Source organism: Myotis brandtii, unplaced genomic scaffold (assembly GCF_000412655.1).
Source record: "Myotis brandtii unplaced genomic scaffold, ASM41265v1 scaffold10, whole genome shotgun sequence".
Taxonomy (NCBI): Eukaryota; Metazoa; Chordata; class Mammalia; order Chiroptera; family Vespertilionidae; genus Myotis; species Myotis brandtii.
Window position 1 is genome coordinate 2,930,810 of NW_005353325.1, and position 26,422 is coordinate 2,957,231.

The following is a 26,422-nucleotide window of genomic DNA, read 5'->3' on the forward strand; positions in this document are numbered from 1 at the left end:
GGAGAGTGACGTCCTTTCCCGTGCGTGTCCAGTGCTTCCGGGTGACGGTCACTGGAGCACTTATCTGGGTGACTCTTGGGCTGCCTGGTCGCTGTCCGCTTCCCATCCCCCGCTCCGGTGCGGTCCCGCGCACCCTCCGTTTTCCGTCTTCTCGGGGCCTCCTGCCTCTGCTCGCCCGGGCTCGCCGCGCCCTAGTCCGTGGCTGTCACCTGAGGTGGGTGCGATGAGGCGGAGAGCCCTGTCCTGCCCCCGCCCCCCGCCCCCTTGCCCCCCATCTACCCACTTACCACCTCTGCGCGGCCCGCGGCTCCCCTGCGCCTTCCGCCATTTTCCCGCCTGTGAGGGCGGGCCGATCGCACTCAGGGTCTCGGGCCCCTGAGTGCTGGTGACCGGGGAAGGAGAGGGAGTGTTTTGGGGGTGTGTGTGCATGGGACAGATTCGGGGTGACGGATGTGTGTGTGGGGGAGGGGGAGGTTGTTGCTGGCGGAGATGCAGAGAGAGTGGGTGGGGGATGGAGTGCGGGCGTCGATGATTGTAGGACGACGCGGGTATTTTTCCTTTGGAATATAGGAGATGAAAGGGATGTTGTCCAGAGAGGCCTTGGCAGTCTCGTTCCAGGGCCTGGGTAGGATGCTGTTAGAGAAATACGAGGGCTTCATGTCTCATTTCACAGTCGTCTTAGGATAGGAGTAGCTTAACGGGCAGGCTCCGTCCCTGAACCCATCTGCTTTTCTGCTCCTTTTCCTTAGCGAAGGGGTTGGTTATGTCGTAGACCTCAGCGATGGCCTGTTGACTACGTGAATTATGGAAGGGCCCTAACTTCCCTCCTCAGCATGCATGCCATTTCCCCATGTACATTGTTTTTAAGGTGGGAATGATCACGCTATGTGAACATTATGTAAAATACGAATTAGCTAATCTGTTGGCCTCTTGAGCCCCCAGGAATGGGTAAAACAAAAAAAAGTGTATGTTCTTGAAGTGCTATGCATTTTTATATGTCGTGTTTTTCTAGGTCTCTATTTGGAGAGGGAGGAAAGTTTGGAGGACACAGAATTTGATGTTAGCTTTACATCCCTGGGAGAAGGATGTGACGTCATTGTTATTCCATTTTGGGGGAGTACTGCTTTGTGGGATACGTGTGTTTCCTGATGATTATGTTATCTTTTTAAAATGGAAGTGCAGAAATGACTTGAAATTTTTCCTCTTCTATTTTGGGGAATTATTCAAATCTTGGGCAAATTTTTCTGAAAGTATCCAAAGCTAGGATAATGTGAAATCAACCAGGTTCAGGAAGAAAAATGTCTGTTGATAGCCTTTTATAGCTTAACTAGTGGCCCGGTGCACGAAATTCGTGCACGTTGGGGGGAGGGAAGGGGGTGTCCCTCAGCCGGACCTGCACCCTCTCCAATCGAGGGGGTGTCTCTCAGCCCGACCTGCACCCTCTCCAATCTCGGACATCCCTCTCGAAATCCAGGACCGCTGGCTCCTAACTGCTCACCTGCCTGCCTGATTGCCCCTAACCACTCTGCCTACCAGCCTACTCTCCCCCAACTGCCTCACTCCCCCTTCCCCCTGCTGGCCTGATCGCCCTTCTAACCACCTCTGCCTCAGCCCCACCACCATGGCTTTGTCCGGAAGGTCTCCCAGTCTAATTAGCATGTTACCCTTTTATTAGTGTAGATGATAATATCAGCTGGTAAATACTGTAAATTATATATTCTTTTTCAGTTAAGGATCTTAAGATGAGTATTTGTTTCTAATTAGTTAATAGGTCTGTGATTTTTAAAAAACATTTTTTTATTGGTTTCAGAGAGGAAGAGAAAGGGGGAGAGAGACAGAAATATCAGTGATGAGAGAGAATCATTGATTGGCTACATCCTGCACGTTCCCCACTGGGGGTGGAGCTGGAAACCCCAGCACGTGCCCTGACCAGGATTCCAACTGTGACCTGGTTCATAGGTCCATGCGCAACCACTGAGACATGCCGGCCAGGCTGTGATTTTTTTATTTAGGTAACTTTATTATGTCAGGTACTTCAGATGTAGTAGTGTTTAGTAAATAGTTGTTGATTGGCCTGAAGACTAGTAATGTTACTTGATTATATCCTGACTTTAGTAATGTTACTTGATTATATCCTGACTTACTTTGACCTATCTCATTATTGTTTCTAATACTTAATATAAATATTTTTGATGCAGGAAAGATGAATGGCAGGGCTGATTTTCGAGAGCCGAATGCTGAAGTTGCAAGACCAATTCCCCGTAACTATCAACTAAGTATTTATTAGAAGCACTTTATATGTAGAGAAATTTTCACTGCCTCTACTAACGGTATAGCAGCTGGACTAACTTTATGGGTGTGTGACCTGTGCAGTCACACAAAGGTGGACCTACACTTGAAATTGAAATTCTTAATAATTTGAAAAGATGTTTCATTTTCATTTTGCATTGAACATAGCACTTTATATAGCCAGTTCTAACTAGCAGATAGTATCATTAACTTCTACTTGAAGTCAGAGTTTGTTAAAAGTTTATAACAAGCCTGTTGTTTCATTTTTAAAAAATGGGTGTGTTTTTGTTATGTTTACACCAGCAATTTTCAACCCCTGTGCTGCAAGAATTTTTAGAATATGCAATCCCTGATTATTTAGTCAGGGACACTGACCTCTTTTCCCTTAAATGAAAAAAATGACAACAGCTAACACAACAATAGCCGTCCAGTGTGAATGAATCAGAAATATACCTTTTTTTTTTGGTCAGATCGGCAAAAAATGTATTTTTTGGTGTGTCGCAGAATTTTAGTAATTAGTTTATGTGTGCCATGAGATGAAAAAGGTTGAAAATCACTGGTTTAGACTGAGGTAATTTTTTAAACTTAGTTTTTCCATAGGTATTTTAATGTTTGCTGATTTCTCCTTGGTAAAAAGACATAGGGGCTGATTACATTCCAACAGAGGAAGAAAGAAGAGTCTTCGCAGAATGCAATGATGAAAGCTTCTGGTTCAGATGTAAGTTAAATTTTATAATCAACAAAATTTGACCTTTGGTGATTTCATGTAGAAAAAAATTGGCATGTGCCCTTGGCCGGAATCTAACCCGGGACCCTTCAGTACGCAGGCCGACGCTCTACTCACTGAGCCAAACCGGCTAGCTATTACATTACTTTTGAACAGAACCCTGGTGTTGCTTCACTGGTTATTGCAGCCCTTTCGGATAAAGTGATTCTAACAAAAAAGCACGATGGAATTTTGAAAAGGGAGGAGTGACCTAAGGAATTAAAGAGGATGTACCTTTTCATCAGTCACCCTGCTATTTATGCTTATAGTGTGTAAGGGAGTTAAGTTTTATGAGACTCAGCCTTTTGCCCTAAAATAGTTTTATGGTGTAGTTAAAACAGCCAATTCATAAAACACTTTGAGAAAGATTCCTATTGCAAAACAGTAATAGGAATTTTTAAAAGATAAATGAATTGGAATTAATTTAGTTTAAAAAGGTTTTACTCAACAACAGAGACTTCATAGGCCTTTTAAGTAAATGAAGTAGATGGTAGAGGAGCATTTGGATGAAAGGAATAGTGAGCAAAGGCAGATTGTACAATAACTTGTTCTCTACTAGAGTCTTGAGGTTGCATTTATTGGAGCAAAGGTCTTTTGTTGAGGTAGAAAAATAAACATGATACCAGTGAGTTAAAGGTTTGATTCATTATGGATTGTAGGTTCTTGGGGCTTATAGGCCAAAGAGATGATATGTAAGTTTTTTAAAGGAAAATTTGTTAGTGTGCAGGTTGAGTATGAAGGCTAAGAAGATGTACTTGGCAATAACTCAGGCATATGGTTATTGAGGGAATGTAGTTGATTGTAGTGTCATTTGGACTAGGAATGATGGACTGGCAATGAAAGGTTTTTTAAAGAACACATAATAGGATTTTTAAGTAGGTTGACTAAGAGGGAATGAAGGAAATACTAGAAGATACCCAGCTTAGGAGACTGACTAATGATAACATTATTGATGAAAAGGTATAGTTGAAGGAGTTCTTGTTTGAAGAATGAAACGTTTGGACATTTTGAGTTCATGATACAATATCTGATGATGGAAGATCTGTACGCAGCTAGAGATAGAACAAAGGTGTACATAAGAAATTAGGGTTTGTGGTGTAGGGGTGTTGGTGAATTCACCACGAAATTAAGTGTAGAAATAAAAGCATAAACTGGTAATAGTATCTATCAAGTGGTTAATATTTAGGAATAATGGAATAAATGACAAAGTTTGAGTAGCACATATGGATAAGAGAACCAAGTGATGGTGAAAGAATGAACAAAAACCAGGAAAGCAGTTAAGATAATAGGAGTTCTTATAAAATCTTTTGGCTTTTATCCTCAGTTTAATACTCAGAGACTTAGAGAGGTTTCAAGCTAGAAAGAACCTGTGTGAGAATTAGGTGATGATGCACATCTCTAGGTGAGAATAATTGTTTTAAATGCATAGTCATCATGGATCAAGAACTTAAAAAAATATGAGAATAATTTCTCAGAGAACTCATTTGTACTCTGGCAACACATTTTTTTATCTTCAAGGATTGCATAGAATAGATAGAATAAAGTGATCTATTTTCAAGTCTGTAGATAACACAGGATTAAGAAAAAGACAAATCTATTAGACAAATCTATTTGGTTCATTGTAATGTTTGGCTAATGACCACATAGATACAGTGGTATCCACATTTAGTTCTAGCTGATGAATTTATGTTGCTGTACATGTTTAACATTTCAGATAATTATAACAGTGCTATGGTAAAATTATATTGAAGGACCATGATCAATAGGTAGGGTACCCAGGTATGCTTAATTATTTAAAGTAGGACATTCGGTATATGAATAATAGAAGCCTAAATAATTCTGTTTATTAAAGCAGGTTTATCACAAGTTAGATAGAAAACATGTAATAAGGACAAGCTAAGAAACAGCTTGTTGTATATCATATCTGAATTACTGAGAAATTACAACAGCCAAAAAATCAGTGTATTAGTAAGTAGTGATTACTCTTTTTTTTTTTTTTTAGTAGTGATTACTCTTAAAACAGAGATTAACCCTTAGTGTTGCATAACATAACTTCAGACATTGAAAGTGCATAGAACCTTGGCTGTAATTACAGATGATAGGAAATTCAATATATAATTACCAGGAGATAGACTAATAGTCATGCATTAAGAAATTTTGTAATTTATATTTGTATTTTCACATACGGATATTCTATACAGTATGTAATGTTTGCATATATTAATGTAAATGAATAAAGGAACCCACTTTCTTTGGAAAGTGTCATCTTGTGCCTGTGGATCTAAAAAGGTTGTAATATAAGTAGGAATGTGAGGAAAAATTACTAAGATATTTTTTACAGATTTTTTGAAGTCTATTAACTACTTTGTCCATCTTGGTTTAAATTTAGACATGTTGATCTAGGGGCCATTCTTTAATTTTATTTCTACTCTGATCTTTTTTCTTTTTTTTATCCTTACCTGAGAATATTTTCTCCATTGCTTTTTCAGAGAGTGGAAGGGAGAGGGGCAGGGGAAAGAGAGAGAGAGAGAAACATCAATTGGCTGCTTCCCACGTGGGCCCTGACTAGGGCCAGGGAACGAACCTGAAACCCTGAAACTCATGCCCTTAACCGGAATAGATCCCGAGACTCTTCCGTATGGGCTGATGCTCTCCAGCGGTACTCAACCTGTGGGTCACAAACAATAAAAATACATCCTGCATATCAGATATTTACATTACGATTCATAACAGTAGCAAAATTACAGTTATGAAGTAGCAGCGAAAATAATTTTATGGTTGGGGGTCACCACAACATGAGGAACTGTATTAAAGGGTCACGGCATTAGGAAGGTTGAGAACCACTGCAACCACTGAGGACATGGGTCAGGGCTTTACTCTGATTTTAAAGCTTAACCACGAAGGCATTTATTTCCAATTGCTTAAAATTGTGGCCCTATGCACTGACAAAAGAAACAGTTTTATCTGTGCCCAAATATACATGTAATTTATATAAAAGGGGGTCAGTTTTGATACGTATTGTGTGTTTGGTAGTTCTCAACCTCTGGAATTACTGAAAAGGTGTATGACTTCATATTTGTTTCACACAACATTTATAGATTTTGTGAATGATATTTCTTCTTAGGCCATGATGATATGATGCTCACTAGAGACTCAGCACCTGGGGTTTTTATTGGGGGCCGGTTACGGAGGCCCCCTTGGCCTAGCAGGTACCAAAATTCCAGACTCACAGAAGGAAAACAAGTGTTCAGCACAAACTATTTGTACAACCAGTTTAGGCACAGTGAGCCATTTATCATTCAGGTAAAGTTTTTTATTAGTGTAGGGAACTGTTTACCAATCATGTTCCGAGACATCACCCAAGAACTTCTGTAAGCATATCTTCCTGAAATGTTTAATATTTTGTAATGTTTTTCTTATATTAAAAATGCTTCTTTTGTATTTCCACTGACTATATACAGTACAGCTGTTAAACATGGAAAAAATCTCTTAAAGATCTTAATTTTACAACATACTTTCTGGATGGTTTTACTGATACACGTTTATCTATCCTAATGAACTCAGATAAAATCTTTTCCTTTTGTTATGTTGACAAGTTCTTTTTCCTCTTCTAGCTGTGCCTTTGGCTGCGACAAGTATGCTGATTACTCAAGGATTAATTAGTAAAGGTAAATATTTAAAATTTGAATTTATTTGGCATTTTGAGTATCATGTTTTTATATAGTATTTTCCTGATTTTTTAGATAAAGTAAATATGATACTGTATATATAAAGCATTATCATTGATAAATTTTTACAACGGCAGAAGAGTTATATCTCCATGGACCCACTGCCACAAATATCTTGATTTGAGAATTTGATAACATCTTGCATTGTAGCAACATTAACAATCTACAAGAGCAAGAAAGTAAATAAAAGCCTATGGATGGGTTACAGGATGGCAGAAAGACAAGCCTGGACTACCTAAGTCATTCACTTTACTGTCACCTAGGAGATTGTTTAAAATGCAAATTCATGGGGCCCCACCCAGACCTACTGAATTAGACTCTCTGAATTAGGGCCCAGGAATTTGTTTTAACAAACTCCTGGTGATTCTTATGCACTGGTTTAAACATGAATGACTCCCTAAACCAGCTTTGTCTTAAGGTAATAGAGGGATGGGGACACGTTCTTGTTCCAAATTCTACTGGCTTAAATAGGGCAGTGTTATTCATATCTGGAATTGAGTTTAAAATAAGTATTAAATGTATCAGTCTGTAATCTTAAAACTAACTACTCATTACATTATTTTGTGAACTACCTCCTTGTAATAAGAAGATATCCTAGAAAAGGGTGGCAACCTTAGAATGAACTCCACATATTCTAAAAACCTGTTCTTTTAATTAGCTGGCTCCTAAAATGTGACTATGATAGGAAAATAGCTTTTTCATATTAGCAGTATGAAGTACTTAGTAGTATTGACACAACTATTTGAGAAAAGTTGTTTTGGAGGGAAATAGGAATTTGAAGGGTTAAAATTTTATTTTTGTGTATTGAGAATCAAGGTCTTTTATTAAAACAACTAGATGCTCAGTGCACGAAATTCTTGCACTTGGGGATGGGGGCCCCCCAGCCTGGCCTGTGCCCTCTTACAGTGCGGGAGCCCCACAATGGATTGCCCCAAAGAGGTAAGCCCTGCCCATCCATCCGGGGCTCCTCGATGGATTGCCCCAAAGAGGTAGGCTGGAGCCGGGGATCCTGCCTCCAAGGTGGGCATGGGCATGCGGGGCCACAGGAAGCCTGGCAGAAGCCCTGTGGAGCGGCCGCCAGGCCCCCACAGCACATGCATGGGGCCGTGGGAAGCTCGCCTCCGCTGTGCACGCAGCCATCTTGTGACGGCATGAGGGCATCATACATGAGGGCGTGACAACTACTTAGCCTTTTATTAGTAAGGATATTGGGGGTCTTGTTTTCTGGGTGGGTATTATAATAAAAAAGTCAGACCCCCAACCCAAAATTGAAAGAGACTTTAGAAAAGGAATTCAGAATTCAAGACATCTCACATTTTATTAAAATGCCTAATATTTTGTATATGCTGTCATCCATGGTGTCATATTCAGCATAGTCTTAGCTGCTCCTCTCTACTTGTTTCTTTTCTGGCAAACATTTAAACTTGCTTGCGTTCGTTCTAGCTTGAGAATATACAAAAGAAAAATCTTCCCTTATATCCCTTCCCAACTGCATCCAGCTGTCTTGCATTTGAAGCCAGACTTCAAGAATGAGCACTTCACTTTATACTTCTTTAACCCATTATGGTCTGTGTTATAAACTATGGATATATTCTAACATTTACCAAAACTTTTTTTTTTTTTTGACTGATAGGTACTATACACTACTTTTGGAAATAGCACTAATAGACAAATTCATGACCTCTTGATACTTTCATTCTAGTGTGGGTTTTCTTCCTTCACTCATGATTTTCTTCAGAGTGCAGTTTTCAGTCTATGGGACTGTTACCCAGCATAATGTGACTTCAGGGACCATTTATTGCTCTAAATCTGCAGTATTATCTCTAGTGTAGGAATCTACTTCAGAACCATATTTTGCATTTCTCCACATGGAGAGCCCTCCTACAGGCTGCTCAAACTGAACTCATTTCATCCTAAACTGAATTCATTTCCCCACACACCAATTTGTTTTCCCCATATCCGAATGATATCACTGTCCAACTAGGAAACTGAGGCATTATCCTTCACTTCTGTCCCTTATCTGCTTGTCCAATAAATGCCCGTTCTAGTCCAGCTCAAATACTCTGTATACTGTCTACCTTTATCTGCACTGTCATTATAGTACAACCATCTGTTGCCAACAGTATTGAATTAGCCTTCAACAAGTCTTTTGCCTCCATTCTTCCTACTTCTCCTGAGAAAATAGGCCATCTCAGGTACCTGTCAGGGCATAGTGCATGCAGTAGATGCTCAAATATTTAAGTGAATGAATAGCAACCATCATATTGCATGCTTTTTGTCTTCATTGCCTCTCCTAACTGTAAACTCTATGAGGGTAAAGAGTGTCTTATTTTCTTATATGTAGTTCCTGTATGTTGTAAAGTGGTCAGTAAATGAAGGAAAAACATTTTTGTGTAAATGTAGATATTATTACTGTCCTCATTTTATTTCTCATCTCATTTGTGTAAGTAAAGGAACTGAGGCTAACAGCATAAATGAGTTCTATTTTGTACTTTATATACATGAAATCAGACAATTAAGTATCCTTTAAATTGTGAGATTTATTCAGAGGTATGCTGAAAATGGCTTGTATCAGCTCCAGAGAGCTGATTTTTAAATTTTTAGGATTTTGGTAAGCTGGTTTTTCAACCATTTGGTAGCTTAAAATTGGTCAGGGTCCAAGTGTTTGCTCTCCACAGAAATCAACCAACATTATAAGTTAGGGCTTTTTATTGGAAGAGCTGGTTTACCAGCATATCCCAGAATTCATCCACATTGTTGCATGTAGCTGTAGATTAATCTCATTTCCATGTAGTTTTCCACTGTGTGAATATACCACAGCAGTTGATCCATCCTTTTGTACATTGACAATTGAGTAGTTTCCAACTTCGATTATTGCAAGTAGTTATGCCATGAATATAATGTCTCTTGGTAGACATTTTGCTTGGTCATAAATTGTGTATATATTCAGATTTAGTAGATATTGCCAAACTTTTCAAACTGTTTGAACCAATTTACACTCCCACTACCAATTTATTAATACAATTTTATTAATAAACTCTCACAATACTTGCTATCTTTGTGCCTTTTATTTTAGCCATGTGGCGAGTGAAAAGTGATATTGATTGCATTGTGGTTTTAATTTAATGAAGTTGAGGACCTTTTCTTTTGTTCATATCCTATTTAAATATATCCTTTTTTGTGAAGTATCTGTTTAAGTCTGTTGTTTATTTTTCCATTGGATTGTCTTCTTTTTCCTATTGGTTTTGTGAGTTCTCTGTATATTATGGAAGTGAGTCTTTTGTCAGATATATGTATTGTGATTATTTCCCCCCACTTTGATTAACTAGTTCTTAATTAAATGTCATCCATTATGTCAGATCTCTGCTTTATGATGAATGATTTTTGTGATCTAAGATCTTTCTCTATTACAAGGACATGAAGAGTCTCTTAGGCTTCTGTAAGCTTTATTTTATCTCCATACTTAAATTTTCAAGTCAGTTGGGATTGTTTTTGAATGTTGTATGAAGTAGACTCAAGGTACATTTTCCCTCTTATGGATATGTAGTTGACCCAGAACTATATTTTGAAAGGACTTTTTTCTTTGTTCACTGCAATGCAGTGTTGCCTTTGTCATAAATCAGGTGACTGTGTGTGTGGGTCTGTTTCTGGACTCTTCTGGTTTTGGTCAATTTATCTATTCATACATTTATAACAGACTGTCCTAATTACTATAGTCATAGATCTTGATATCTCCAATTTTGTTGCTCTTCAATATTGCCTTGCTTATTCTTGGCCCTTTGTTTCCACATGATTTTTAGAATAAGGTTTTTAATTTGAGGGGAAATTTTCTTTGATTTTAATTGGGATTGCATTGAATTTATAGGTGAATTTATGGACACTTGCCATCTTTACAATAGTCTTGGTGCATGAACATGGTGTATTTCTCAATTTATTTAACTGTTATTTCTCAGTAAGTTTTGTTTTCAATGTAGAGATCTTCCATATTTTTTATTAGATTACTCCTGGGTAGTTGATTTTTTTAATGCTATAATAAATTATATCTTTTAAACAATGTTTTTATTTGTTTGTTCCTGATATAAAGAAATAATTTTATGTGTGTGCAGTGACTTTATATCAAGTTATCTTGCCTCTGCTAATACATCGTTGAGTATTTTCAGTTTTCATATTTCTGTTGATACTGAGTTTACTTGGTTCTTTCTTAAATAGCTTTAGACTTCTCTAGGGTTATGGAAAGAGCTAATGCTGCTAGGTAACATTTAAAGATAATCTGTACTGGTTCTTCCTTTTACATTTTTCCCTTATTTCCGTTGATAAATAATATATCTTACTTTATATTTCGTTGCTGAACTTTTGTCTCACATTAGAAGAGATCACATAATGACTAGCAATTTCTGTGTTATTTTCTCAGATACTCTTAGCATAAACTTGTCAATGTCTCTTTCTCCAACAATTAATGTTACTCAGAAATATTTATTCATTTACGTTTAGGATTCCTTTCAAGTCATCCCAAATATGGTTCCATTCCTAAACTCATATGTAAGTATGAAAACAAGTTTTTTTTAGCTTTTTACTTAAGTAAAATAATGTGTTTATCAAATGTTTTATCTTACTCATAACAGTTATTTGATTATTTGCTTTTACAAATCAGTTGAAGCTTTTTATTAAATGGGCTACTAGGAATTTATTATGAATCTTTTTATTGTTAACATTAAATATCATGAGTTACTTTAAAGAGGCATTTATAATGTGACAGAGGTATTAATTTAAATTACTTTGTAAAGATGTACTATTTGAAAATAAATTCTCAAATACTCTCTATTAGAGAAGAAAGTTGTTCAGGGATTCTGATTAATCAAGATAAATTATAAAAATTAAGTCTAATTTGAAAAAATAAATCTTTTAAATTTACATTAAAAATGTAAAAAAGCATAACTTATTTATATTTTATAATATGATTGATAGGAAAGAAGCTAAATTGCTTTTTAAAATTACCTGAGGTTTTTTATGAATCTTCCCAGGTTAGCCTCTATTTTGTATTGGAAACAGACACATGATTCAACAAGAGCCATATTTAGGTAGCACTTAATAATTCATTATTTTAAAAGATTTGTTGCACCTAATTTTAAAAACAAGTTGAAGAAATTAGCTGGGAAATGATTTGATTTTCATCTGATTTAATGTGATACTTTTATCATTATTTCAGGAAATCTTAGTCTTTTCACACCAAAGATATACTTAGAATTTTTTTTTAATGTACTTTTAGAAAAGATTGTCCAAAAAAGCACATTGAGTTACACTTTTTTTTTTTTTTTTTTTTTTTTTTTTAAAAATTGCTTGCATCATGGGATACTTTGCTGGAAAGCTTTCTTATGTGAAAACTTGTCAAGAGAAGTTCAAGCATCTTGAGAATTCCCCTCTTGGAGAAGCTTTACGATCAGGACAGGCACGACGAGCTTCAATACCTGGGTAGGCCAGATTCTTATCTTTATTAAAGGTTTTTAAATTTAGCTAAAAAATTGTAACTGGATATTGCCATAGTTCAGGCATGAAACATTGCCTAACTGAAGGATCATTGGAAACTTGCCACTTTGTTGCAAGCTAAAGCTAATTAGATTTTGAAAGGTAGCACTAGCCAGGCCAGTGTTACTCAGTGGTTGAATGTCGACCCATGAACCAAGAGGTCACCACATTGAGTTTCCCTTTTTTTTTTTTTTTTTTTTTTTTTTACAAATAAGTTGCTTGCATCATGGGATACTTTGCTGGAAAGCTTTCTTATGTGAAAACTTGTCAAGAGAAGTTCAAGCATCTTGAGAATTCCCCTCTTGGAGAAGCTTTACGATCAGGACAGGCACGACGAGCTTCAATACCTGGGTAGGCCAGATTCTTATCTTTATTAAAGGTTTTTAAATTTAGCTAAAAAATTGTAACTGGATATTGCCATAGTTCAGGCATGAAACATTGCCTAACTGAAGGATCATTGGAAACTTGCCACTTTGTTGCAAGCTAAAGCTAATTAGATTTTGAAAGGTAGCACTAGCCAGGCCAGTGTTACTCAGTGGTTGAATGTCGACCCATGAACCAAGAGGTCACCAGTTCAATTCCTGGTCAGGGACATGCCTGGGTTGTGGGCTCAATCCCCAGTGGGAAGTGTGTAGGTGGCAGCCGATTGATGTTTCTCTCTCATCTTCTCTCTCATTAATGTTTCTATCTCCCTTCCTCTCTCTAAAATCAATAAAAATATATTGAAAATAAAGGTAGAGTGAGATTTGTCTACCTTTGTTTTATATAGAAAGTTGCATCCTATTGGGGTGTATATCCCAGAATAAAGGATTTTAATTTGGCAAACACCTTTGGTTACCTATATTTTGAACTTTTCTTTTGAATTCCCAATTTTTATCAATTTCAGCTCAACAAATTTCAAGTTTTTAATCCTTCTATTGTTTAAAATAGTAGGGAAATTGTGTAAGTGAATCTCTTTGTCTGGATAGATAGATAAGTAATAAGGTAATTAAGTAGATTTAGTAGGTATATTGTCATATCATAAGTGGCAAGCAATGTAAACTCGTTAAGAGCTAGATGTACTTACATTTGCTTTATCACTGTAGAGTTTATGTGGACTACTACTGTAGGAGTAACTTCCCAGTTAATGTGGGAAATGGACACATTTTCTGATCTGGAGTATTTTTTCTTTCTAAAAACTTTAAGCACATTAAAATGATCTCTGAAGCCTCGTAATTGGAAAACTAAATAAACATTTTTTTTCTCTTGTATATTGAGTGACAATTTTTAAGTTATATAAGTAGGTCAGACCATTTTTGTGTGCATGTGGCAGAAAGAAACAGGCTTAATTTTACCATTTTAAATAACTTAAAATAATATGATTTCTTTAGAAAATAAGATAACTGATTTTTATACCTACGTACATTTCTTTAAATAAGGTATAAGAATAATTCATGTTTCTTACATAATATGAATTTCTTTTATAGGTACTATTCTCAAAAGCCAAGATATGAATCAAATGTGAGTGATCACTCATCTTTTGTGACAGCCCCAGCAGCAGATAACATGGAAAAAGAGAAGTTTCCTCGTTATGAGCCAATTCCATTTAGTTCTTCTATGAACGAATCTACTCCCACTGGTATTACTGATCATATTGCCCAAGGTAGAAACTTCTCTTGAAATGAATTTCAGCATTTAATGGTCCAACGTATGTATAAACTTTATTTGATGACCTTTTCTGCTGGGTATCATCTGTGTGTTCCACCATCAGCCTAAACACAGCATGTTTGTTCATTTGTTCATTTGTTTCTTCATTCAACGTAGGTTTGAGGTTCAGTCTGTTAAAAGATAGAGAAATATAAAGATAAATTACTAGTATGTCCCATTAATGGAAAATACTAAGCTAGGTGGAATATCAAAGAAGTGATAAATTGTGCCTCAGGGAGGCTTTAAAAAGGTTACGTTTATTAGGCTGGTCTTAAAGGCTTTCAGCTTCTTTGTAATGTGAGAAAAATAATAATTACCTGCCTTACAGAACTGTTGTCAAGTGAAAAATCCTTGTGAAAATGCTTTGTGAAGTTTGTGTAAATACTAGCTTTGAAGATTACATAATGTAAGTGCAACAACATCAATTTTGGATTAAGGCCTGGATTTGAATCACGATTCACTTTTACTAGCTATGTGACTTTCAGCAAGTGATTGTAATTTTTGATCCCTTCAGTTTCTTGATCTATCAAATGGAGATAATACCTCTTTTAAAGAACATTTGGAATGAGATGAAATAATCAGACGAACGCCTGGCAAGTAATAGGCTCTCATCAAATGTTAATTTCCTTCCTTTCTTCCTTCAGTCTAGTTTGCAGTGAAAGGTGAGGAATTAGAAACAGAAAATGCAGGTCTGCAATTCCTTGTCTAAAAAGCCTAAAATCCAAAAAGCTTTGAAAACAGAAGTTTTTTAAATAGGTGATAAAGTCTGACATGAACTCATTTCAAACCCTGAGCTAAACATAAGGTTTATTTATCTTTATCTTAATATGGTTGTTCCTAAATTTCGTTGTAGAAATACTGTTTTTACTCTTTGCTGCTCGGAACTTTTGAATGGATAAATATTAAGTAATACAAGGACTATACTATAATATTTTTCTAAAATCTGAGAATGTCTGAATTTTGGAACATTTCTGACTGCAAGGGTTTGGATAAGGGATTGTGGACCTCTATAGGGTATTCTTTAAAAATACTTGCTTTGAACCAAATATAGTAAGCCAGTAACTATAGGGAACAAACAAGGTTAAAGGAACATTTCGATTTTTGTTTCCTTTGTTTAAGATGGGAGAGATTTATAGCTATATATATGTAGGTTAAGGGGATCCTGAACAATAAAGATTTAATTAAAAAAAAAATAAAAAAAATAAATAAAAAAAATAAAAATAAAAATACTTGCTTTGAACCAAATATAGTAAGCCAGTAACTATAGGGAACAAACAAGGTTAAAGGAACATTTCGATTTTTGTTTCCTTTGTTTAAGATGGGAGAGATTTATAGCTATATATATGTAGGTTAAGGGGATGGGGGGAATACAGTGGAAAGGGAGAAGTTGATTATAGGTCAAGTGAGGTTCCAGAGGATGCGGAGCGGTTCTAGGTAGGTCAGGATATCAAGTAGCCATTGGCTATATATGGCTGTTTAAATTTATCAAATCAAATTGAAAATCAATTCCTTAGTTGCTTTGACAGCATTTTGGTTGTTCAGTAGCGACATGTGCTAGTGGCTACTGTGTTGGACTGCAGATATATCACGTTCTTATCATTACAGAAAATTATATTGGATAGCACTGCTTTAGAGCAGGAGTAAAGGGGTATTTTCAGAAGAGACCAGAGAGAATGGAAGTTAATATAATTTAGATTCTTTAGTGGATGAAAGTTGTCAAGAGACTGTTAATCCTCAGCTGCTTTGTTTTTTCCTGAATGGTTGGAAATAAAGACATCCAATTACAGTTGACCCTTGAACAATATTAGGTTTGAACTGTCTGTGCAGAACCATTTACACAAATCTGCCTATAAATCGACCCACACAATTCAAACCCATGTTGTTCAAGGGTCAACTGTAGTCAGAAGGGGCAGGAGGTAGGCAGATTAGAGTGGTTAAAGTCATTTTATCCAAAGGCAGCTGTCCTTGTCCCTCATTGCATCTCTCCATTTTTCCCGTTTCTCAAGTTCAAATCCATTCTACTTGTATTCTAGCCTTGTAATTACTTGCATTCTTCCTTTCATTTCCATTAGCAAATTCCATTCCATGTTACATAGTTTCTTTTTCAAATAAAAGCAAACAAAAAGCCCTTTGCTATCGACCCACAGACCACAGCAAGGCCCCTGTTTTACAATATTTTAGGTTTTCCAGAGCAGTTATTAGTCCGTCTGCTGTTCTGCTTTCTCACCCCCTTCTCTAAGTCTGGATTGCAGCTCTTTGACTGCTCTCCACATGGACCAGCAGAGCGGCCTCCTTTGCTTGCCCCAGCTGCTGTTCCCCTTACTAAGACACCTCCCCTTTTGGTTAAGCAGAACTACTTGCCCCCTTAGTTCTGCTTTCTCTTACCAAGAATTTAAAGTTATTCAATGTAGAGAATTCATAGTAGGAGGTATTCCTTCATAATTATTATGACACTTATTATAGTTAATTACAGTTAGACTTAAATCAGTGCTGTTTTTCATTCTTATTCCTTCCAGCTCTGTATACCTTCAAAGTAGTAAATCATGCTATGCTCCCTGCATAATATAGGATGTTTTCATTTGACTTTTAATAAGTGTAAAAAATTCTCCCTAACATTCTGTCTGATTTATGTTTTCATTATTTGTCACAGAATTATAGAACAATGAAAAAAGTATTAGACCTGGAAGGAACTTTAGGAATAGATTATTTACTTCCATATTTCACAGTTGAGAAAACTAAGATTTAAAGAAGCTTAGTGATTTGCCCAAGGACATTCACTAATTGTTGGCAGAGTAGGAATGAGAACCTAGGGTTTCTGACTACTAATCTAGTATACACTATCTAAATGATATTTTAAAATATTATTATGGTGAAGGGAAATGAGTCCAGTAATTACTCATTACTAGTGAAATACAGAGTGCTTTTTAAAACCAATATAAGGTTTTACTATTTGTTCTTTGCTTTTTTTTTTTTTAAGAAAATTTTACTTTTCAACAATGGTGTAGTATTATAACTAATAAGGAGAAATTTAAATGTTCTTTGTATCAGTACACTATACTTTGTATTAAAATAAGTGATTATGGTTGAAAGCATTTAATGTCTAGTTAGATTGCTTTAAAAATTCTGATTATTCAGTGGGACCTTACTATTGAGTTCCACAATAATACGACTTATCAAAAATTGTTTAAAAAAAATAATCATAATTAAAATGTGTCCAATTTTTATGTCTTATTAAAAATCTCTTTGAAAAATAGTACTTTTGGAGTAGTGTGTCAGATTGTAAGTAGTTGTTCATTGAATGTTGTGTTAGCATTAGTTTTCTTTAGAACTGCTTATATGGCCTTTTTTGCTGGTTATACATTTTATAAAGTATCTTCAATATTTGTTCCTGCCAACCAGTATTAAGAGTAACAACTTCCATACGTTTCAACAGTATTTAACTCTTTGATAATATGTATTCATACTTTGACTCTTTTGGAGATATAAAGAATAAATGCTGGTTTCCCGGTCGAAATCATAGTTGCCACTTTCTTTTCCCTCAGTATTGCATTCATTAGACCTAAGTGAAAATGATGCATACTGTGCTTAAAAGGCTATGTTTTATACTTTTCAGTAGCTATTTTCAAGTATTTTTGTTTAAATACAAAGATGGTAAAATAATTTTTAATAATAGCTGGAATTGTTTGTGTATATATTGTGGTTATGGGAACATTTAACTATGGAAATACTACCAAATAAAAGCCATACTGGATCAAGTTTTATTCAATTGTCACTAGTAGGATATATTTCTCTTTATATAAACACTGGATAACTTTGCATTTTAAAACACTAACATGTTAATGAGTCTTAATTATGCTGGTGTGTATTATGTTTTCTGTTCTTCTGGCATGGTTAGTTTTTAATTTCTTGATGTTAATTTTAGATTTTAGAAATAAAAACTTGAAACTGTGAGAGAAGTTGATTTTAGTTTTATAATTACCTTGGGGGAATTATAGTACTTTTGGAATGGTGGTAATTGATCCTTTATTTCACTTTATTCTATTTTTATTATGAGTAAGGAGCATTTATAAAATTTAGTTGCTTTGGATATATTCAACTCTTTATCACCATGTATTAATTGTTTGTTGTTTTAGGACCTGATCCCAGGCTTGAAGAAAGTCCTAAAAGAAAAAGTATTACATATGAGGAATTAAGGAATAAGAACAGAGAGTCATATGAAGTAACTTTAGCACATAAGACTGACCCCTCAGTCAGACCTATGCAGGAAAGAATACCCCAAAAAGAAGGTATGATAGTTTAGTCTAATCACTGTATTCTGTAGGATTGGATATCGCAGCATTAGATAAAAACATTAGTCATATTAACATGTGATTTAATTCTATAAGCAATTAACCAAAATAGTGTTTTTTAAAAAAGAATAGCTATTTCACAGTCATCATATCTTTCGTTTTTAAGGTATTGTAAAGGCCATTTTGTGTTAGAAAATAATGAAGTCAAAATAGTAGTATGACTTAAGATAGTAAGACTTAGTTTTGTAACATCCAATTTGACTGTTTTCCCTTATAAGAAGTCACATTGGAAACCTTTTTTAAAATGATGCATCTATTACATAAAACCAGATCTGGTGACCTAAGGTTGATAATTGGGTTGTAATGCCACTTTTGGCAGAGCCACAGAATCATGATTAATGAAACTAATTTTCTTAGTGAAATTGAAATTGAGTTATATGCTTTACAAAGCAGCTTTAGGACATTTCCAAAGAGGAGTTTGACTTTTTTAAAATAGTTCTTTTGCTCTGCAATTAATTATAAGTTTTAAAATCACAGTTTCTTTTCTTTTTTTAAAAAATTCTTATTGATGAGCATATTACAGATGTCCCTGATCAGTTTCTTTTAAGTCATTTTGGAACAGTTATTCATTACCCCAAGTAAATTTTCTGACACAGAAGTTTACTTCTAACGAAAGGAGGTATTTTAATTAAGGGTTTGTAGCTATTTTAATACAGAATTTTATGTCTCTTGGGTTTCTATTTACTACTTTAAAAATTGAAGGAATAGGTTCTTGGTACCTTTAAAAAAAAATTCTTTATTGTTGAAAGTATTACATGCGTCTCCTTTTTTCTCCTATTGACCCCTTATAGCAGTGATGGCGAACCTTTTGAGCTCGGCATGTCAGCATTTTGAAAAACCCTAACTTAACTCTGGTGCCGTGTCACATATAGAAATTTTTTGATATTTGCAACCATAGTAAAACAAAGACTTATATTTTTGATATTTATTTTATATATTTAAATGCCATTTAACAAAGAAAAATCAACCAAAAAAATGAGTTCGCGTGTCACCTCTGACACGCGTGTCATAGGTTCGCCATCACGACCTTATAGCCTGCCCCTCCGCCCCAGGCCTCCACCACCCTATCGTCTGTGTCCATGCATTATGCATACAAGTTCTTTGGTTGATCTCTTCCTAGCCACCCCCGCCCCTTCCCTCTGATATTCCACAAGTTTGTTCTTGGTACCTTCTTGAAAGTCATAGGCTACAAAGAATATATAAAAATTCTTAGTACTTTTTATTATGATCATTCTTTTAGAGCCAAATTTATTTCTAATTGGTAGTGGTTGCTGCATTTAGAATTCTGTTTTCATATTAATGATGGATAATATCTATTATATTATTGCTGTTAAAAATTTAGCTTTAAAATAGACTGATAATTGACATTGTTAATGTTTGTCATTAAAAATAAAATATGTAAACCTTACGCATTCAATAGCCACTACTCTGTAATATGTAAAGGCTTACTGGTACTTTGTTCTGCTAATTAATTTGAGGATTTAGACCAAGCATGTTAAACTCACGGCCCACGGGCCGGATGCCTCGTTTATTTGGCCCATGTTAGCCTTTGAGTTTGACATGCTTGATTTAGACTGTAAGCTCCATGAGGGCAGGCAGTAGTATTTTTCTCAGTTTTGTAATCTTTTATGTCTGCATAGCATAGGACCATATGCTGGTAAATCAGAAATGGAGTGTTTCATTGGGCTTTCTATAGTAATAAAGATTTAGAAAAGGAAATATGGTAGACCTTTGGTATTTGCTAAATTTTGACATTTATGGTTTTGACCATAAGCAGTCTTTTAAAGTTGTTACATGACACAACTTTAATATGAAATAATTTGTTTATAAAAAGAAAGGTGATTTTTGTGTGCTTTATTTGAAGATAAAGTTATGAAATGGTTTTAGTGATTTTCTAGAATGTTCTATTCTAGACTCTAGGCAAAAAATTTGATATTAGTACAGTGTGGATTTGCTGGATCAGAAAGTATCACCTAAATTTTTCAGTTTTAGTTTCTGTGGATGACATTTATCTAATTAGAAATTAAGACTGAGAGATTTTAAAAACATAAGCACATTAGTTATGTCAGGACCATTATAGCACCACACATGCAGCTTCTAGAAAACTCTACCTTGTACTAATGAGGGAATAAAGCAAGGGGAAATGGCAGAATATGAGGGAAAAGGGTACATAACGTCTTAGTATAATGAAATAGTTTTGACTTCACAGAATCTCAGAAAGAGTCTTGAGGCAGGAGGTTCCTAGTCCATACTTAGATAACTGCTTCTTTACAATATGACTACTTATAATTTATAGATGAAGGCTATGTAAAAGAGGCTAAAAGGTGAAAGAGTACAGAAGACAGGGGCATGTTTCAAAATATAATTTTATGTAAAATGCAGGAATATTGGAAAGTATTTCCTCCTTGCCACCAGTATCATGGCTCATAGGAGAGAAGATTGAATTAACCATAACCTGAATATCTGACCATTTCTACTGCTATATTTTTTGTGAAAAACAAAATTCAATTTTTTAATTATTTTTTTAAATTTCCCAGTATTTTTTGTATATGCTGTAATTTATACCACACTTACTTAGGTAGTAGGTAAAGTTGTAATGACACCCAGGCTTTGGACCTATACAGATGTGTTCAAATTTTAGTCCACTTGTTTTTTTAGGCTTGTACCTTGGGCAAGTTACTAATCTGTTTTTCTCGTTCAAAATGGGGGTTGTGTTTATAAGGTTGTTAGGAGGATCAAATATTTAAGTCAAGTTCTCCATACATTGCATTACTATTTATGTCCAACCTCCAGTTCACTAAAGTCTGCCAGCTCCTTTTCAATCCTGCTTTCGTGTGTATTTATTAAAATGAGAAAAACAACTTTTCACCATAATAGTGAACTTTTATGTATTACTATTTGGAATCATCAATTATTTGTGCTCTTTTCCTAGTCAAAGTAAACAAATATGGAGATGCTTGGGAAGAGTGAGACACTGCATCCTTGGACCTGCTGAAGGAGTTTCAATATCCAGCTTCATCCAGGTGGTCATGTCTGCATGCTTGGAGCTCAGCAGCAGCCTTCATAAACACGTGTAAAATCCGAACCTGGGCTTTTTGTGGTTTGGCTTATTAAAATAATGTTTCAGTAACAAATTTTATTGTTAATATTGTGTGAATCTATATGAATAATGGTATAATACTATGATCGTATACAGTTTGTGAAATTTAAGTTACAGGACAAGGATACTCTTAGAAAACCATTGAGGGATTGTAATGCTCTAGAATTAGCATATGTGAAAATAAATATCTGCATGCTGAATTGGGATGGGTGGGGGGAACAAGCATAATTTTAAGCGTTAAGCTTTACATCAAAAAAATTATTAAAAAGCCTTTTTCCAGTGTTTGCTGTATTCTCTTAATGTTTATGGTAAATAAAATATAAAGGAACATGCATCTTCACTGATTTCATGGTTTTATTGTTTGCGACCTATTTTAAGTACATTATAAGTGGTGTAGGGATAGGAAATAAAGTCATCTCTGAATATTTAATAATATGGTAAATGTGACTCGTGGATTAATCAACTACAGTAAATGGCTCTGCCTAAAAAAGCAGTGGTCATGTTTAAAAACTGCAAATTTCAGGGGAATAAAAATTTGGTATCCTTTTTTTATTATGGTTGTTCCTGGTTTAGGTGAATGGAAAATGAAATTGTGGTTTCATTTACATTCTTATTTATATTACATTTCTATCAGAAACAGTGTTTCTGTTTTGGATGATGCAAATCATCCCAAAACTTGGCTCACTTTATCAGGATTATCACTTAGTAAGTTACATAATGTCTAATATAACCCAGTGTACTGGGTTGTACACAAACATATTGTATGTCAACTATAATTGAAAAATAAATTATTTTTAAAAATCGGTTTTTCTGTGGGTCGGGATTTAAGGGTTTCAGCTGAATGATTTGGTTCTTGGTCCCAGATTTGCAGTCAGATGCTGGATGGAGCTGAAACAGCAGGGAGCTAGAGCAGCTGGGGCCTGGCAGGGCATCAGGTCTCTTATTTCCAGGGCCTTGCCATGTTTCTTTTCATGGATTAGTGTGGGCTCCTCACAACAGTATCGGTTTTTCTATGGGTCGGGATTTAAGGGTTTCAGCTGAATGATTTGGTTCTTGGTCCCAGATTTGCAGTCAGATGCTGGATGGAGCTGAAACAACAGGGAGCTAGAGCAGCTGGGGCCTGGCAGGGCATCAGCTCTCTTATTTCCAGGGCCTTGCCATGTTTCTTTTCATGGATTAGTGTGGGCTCCTCACAACAGTGTGCTCACAGCAGTCAGACTGTATGTGACCACTTAGGGCTCTAGCATGAGTGTTCCAGTTAGTATGTTAAAAGCCCCATTGCCATTTATTTACAGCCCAGACTCTGAAGTCAGTAGCATTTCTGCACAAGCCTGCCTATCAAAGTGCAGGAAGGAAAGACTCCCACCCTCCTCACATTTTTAAAATAACGTGGGATGGAACATTTTGCAATAATTCACATCCTTCCCACATGCATAGTCAACTCACAGCTTTTCCCAGGAACTCTAATTTGAATCCCATTATATCAGCTCAAAATCTAGTAGTTTATCATCTACTCAGGTTCTGGTATGCATGAGGCACTTGGGTAAAAGTCTGAAGATGTAGGAACTTAGGTCCTGGCAGGTGTGGCTCAGTTGAGTGTAGTCCCGTGCACCCAAAGGTTGCCAGTTTGATTCCCAGTCAGGGTATATACCCAGGTTGCAGATTTGATCCCCAGTGGGGGGTATGCAGGAAGAAGGCAACCCATCAGTATTTCTCTCATCAATGTTTCTCCCTCTCCCTGTCCAAAATCAATAAAAACACTAAAAAACACACCTGTGAACTTAAAAGAGGTTCTCTGCCCTGTTCAACCTGAATATCAACCCAAATACCTGTTAGCCATATTACTATTCTAGACATCCCTTGTTTAAAAAAAAAAAAAAAAAAGGGTACACGCCAGTCACTTGGCCAGCAATTCTGAAGCAGAGCCGGCTCACGTTGCCAGTTCTTTGAATAGAGCGCAACCATATTCCCCAGGGGCTCGTCATGGCTGTGGTCCTACCTTTCCCATAAAGTAGGTAGCTCATGCTTGCCGCTGACTAGTTTTCTTAAGCCTGCCCATAGAAACCGAGGATCCCAAGGCCTGTTTATACTACCCCTGTCCCAACTGGTGTATTTTTTAAATCTGTGGAGTTCTCAAGTATCAATTGAAATCCATTTCACAAAAGCCACCCATGTCTCCTGGAAGCAGTCCCCTTTTTATTTTGGGTTCCCTGTGAAGCTTTGGGCAGGTCTACGTGGTTATTCCTAGGACACGTAGAGGGTCATCTGCGTGTCTGAACTGTCCTGTGGCGCACTGCCATCCTTCTGAGGTCTTGAACAAAAAGCCATCACCCCACTCGGGATTTGATCTTTACTGGAAGCCATTTCTGAATATGAGAACCTTTTGCAGGTTTAAAAGACTGTTTGGACCTTTATATTTTCTCCAAATCACTTGGAATGATTTTTTTTTTGCCTCACTTCTTTCATTTTAGACAGCAGCCAAGTGGCACCCTTAACCCCAGAAATCTTAGCCAATCAAGTTCCTTAGGTACATTTCCTATTTCCTATGTTACCACAGGTGACAGTTTTGCTAAACTTGACTACATCTTCAGAATCTCAGCTTCCAATAATTCCTCTCCTATAATCCCTTCTTGACAGCCTACTTGGAAGGTCTTTAGGCTTCTGTTAACACCTTCATCCAGGCCCTTCAAGTTTTCATAATCTCCTCAAAGTCCTGCCAGCATTTATATGCCACTTGTTCCCACAACCAATGCAACGTGTTTGAGATTTTTGTTATGCCTGCAGGCCACTTCCAGCTATCCAGTTCCTGTGTTAGAGTTTGATGGAAAAGCAGAATTGCTCTGAATGATGCAGAATAAGGGGTTTATTGTAGGGATTAGATCTTAGGCAATTGTGGAACTGATGGGTCAGTCTGCAAGCTATTGCCTCTGCATCTCGGTACCGGGCATGTTCTTATGTTCATAATAGAGACACAAGTGAAACACAGAGGTCTCTTTAGGCCTAAGTTTGAAACTGGCAGACCTTCATTTCTGCCTCACATTTTGCCTAAAGCAAGTCATAGGACAAGCCCAAGGTCAAAAGTGAAATGCAAAAGCCCATGTGGAAAGGAAATGCAAAAGTCCATGACAAAAGGCATGGATATGAGGAGAAGTAGAGAATTGGACCAGTTATTCAATCTGCAAGGACAGCAAAAGGGACCACGACTGCCCCTGAATTCTAATGGCAGTGGGTTTGCATCTACCCCACACAGGACTGTTACATTGCACTACAGCTGTTTAGCTATATATCTCCTCTACCTAACTCTTTGAGGGCAGAGACTATCTTATGTATGCATGTACTCCTATTTCTTCTAGCACCTTGCCTTGCATATAATAGGTTCTGAAAAATATTGAATTAATGAATGAAGCCATAAGGCTTGTGATGACAGCCCTGATTTTCAAAACCTTATTCAGGGAGGTTCCTTTTTGCTATTTCTTTCCCCACCATTATTGGCTTCTACCTCCCAGGTCCCTCCTCTTTTGTCACCTTCCCATTCCCATCCTCCTTCTTGACCTACCCACATTTAGAGATGAGATAATCTAATGAACCAAACTACGATTTGAGGTTTGTATTTTAAAGTAAACTCTGCTTCTGCAAGACAGTCATTCAGTTAACAAAGATTGTTTGATCATGAGCCTTGAACACTATAAGAAACCAAAGGGGTAATCTGAATATTTTCCAATGCGGACGACACATCACTCACCTGTTAAATCACAGATTTTGGACTGAAAAGGACAGATAGTTGGACCTGAAATCAGGATCATGAAATTGAAAAGAGATAAATGTATATATAATGAGTTACACTGAAATTCAGAATGACCTGCTGCTTAAGCATAAATGGAGAGAATTGACTTAAAGGTAGGTCATGTGAAAAAGCCTAGCATGGGCCAAAAATGGAACACAATGAAACGTTTTTTGGACTGCAGTAGTAGTAGTAGTTAACATCCATTGAGTGGCTGCTCTGAGCTATGCACAGTTCTAAGCATTTTGTAAGAAACTCATTTTTTAAAAATATATTTTATTGATTTTTACAGAGAGGAAGGGAGAAGGATAGAGAGTTAGAAACATCGATGAGAGAGAAACATTGATCAGCTGCCTCCTGTACACCCCCTACTGGGGATGTGCCCTCAACCAAGGTACATGCCCTTGACCGGAATCAAACCTGAGACCCTTCAGTCCGCAGGCCAACGCTCTATCCACTGAGCCAAACCGGTCAGGGCAAAACTCATTTTATTCTCATGAATAACCTACAGGTAAATCGAAAATCTTCCCATTTTACAGATGAGGAAATTGAGGCCTGGAGCAGGTAAATAACTGACTCAATGTTAGGTAGCCAGTAATGGTGGGGCTGAATTTGAGCCCAGGGCCTAATGTAGAGTGCCTCTTGCTATCTGTTCAGGTGCCTAAAAGAAAAACCTGGTAAGCCCATTTCTGGAGTCTTGGTATGTGAGGACATCACAAATATTTAAAGGCTGTTATGCAAAAGAAGAAGAATTCTGTTGTGTAGCCACAGGGAAATTACAAGTTTAGGCTGAGAAATATTTATGAAGTGCCTATGTCTGGCCAAGAACTCTGCTTGAGGGTGGAAATTGAGAAATAAGTAAAAAAGGATACACTTCCTGTCTTGGAGGAGCTAGTCTAGAGGGGCAGGGAGGCAGGCCTGGGCTCCCACAGACCTTTCTGGGTAGTTTTGCACCTGGGCAGTGTACTGGGTTGCACATGGAGCAGCAGGTGTCCTTCCCCTGGAAGTACATACGTAGGTCCTGGAACCTCACCTGCCCAGACAGCAGAGGGGATTTTCAGTGGGTGGGGGGTTGAGTCAGGTCTCAAACCTCAGACTGGTGCTGAGAATATAAGTTCCAGGAAAGTGTGGAATTTTGTTGGTTGTGCTCCCTGTCACATTCCCACTGACGTACCTAAGACAGTGCCTGGAACACAGTAG

The 26,422-nt window shown here is 36.6% G+C and overlaps 1 protein-coding gene and 1 long non-coding RNA gene across 10 annotated transcripts in view; both read left to right on the forward strand.

Moving 5' to 3' along the window:
- Nucleotides 1-21,781, forward strand: part of OCIAD1 (OCIA domain containing 1) — a 22,080-nt gene extending 299 nt beyond the window's left edge. Inside the window, exons 1-9 of one of the 9 annotated variants that reach the window (XM_005853150.2) lie at nt 7-214; nt 2,199-2,261; nt 2,927-3,007; nt 6,670-6,723; nt 11,275-11,322; nt 12,117-12,252; nt 13,773-13,948; nt 18,126-18,278; nt 21,274-21,781. In XM_005853150.2, coding sequence (XP_005853212.1) covers nt 2,204-2,261; nt 2,927-3,007; nt 6,670-6,723; nt 11,275-11,322; nt 12,117-12,252; nt 13,773-13,948; nt 18,126-18,278; nt 21,274-21,311 — 744 coding nt within the window. In that variant the 5' untranslated portion in view covers nt 7-214; nt 2,199-2,203 and the 3' untranslated portion in view covers nt 21,312-21,781. Of the gene's footprint in view, nt 1-6; nt 215-325; nt 418-847; nt 869-1,994; nt 2,013-2,198; nt 2,262-2,926; nt 3,008-6,669; nt 6,724-11,274; nt 11,323-12,116; nt 12,253-12,521; nt 12,658-13,772; nt 13,994-18,125; nt 18,279-21,273 lie in introns of those variants that run through there. The other 8 variants (XM_005853148.2, XM_005853149.2, XM_014534448.1 and 5 more) reach the window with 8 other exon arrangements.
- LOC106725009 lies at nt 14,000-17,753 on the forward strand. The gene is made up of 2 exons (XR_001360846.1): nt 14,000-15,142; nt 15,342-17,753. It is a non-coding gene; the product is annotated as an uncharacterized LOC106725009 (long non-coding RNA).
- Nucleotides 21,782-26,422: the final 4,641 nt, after the last annotated feature.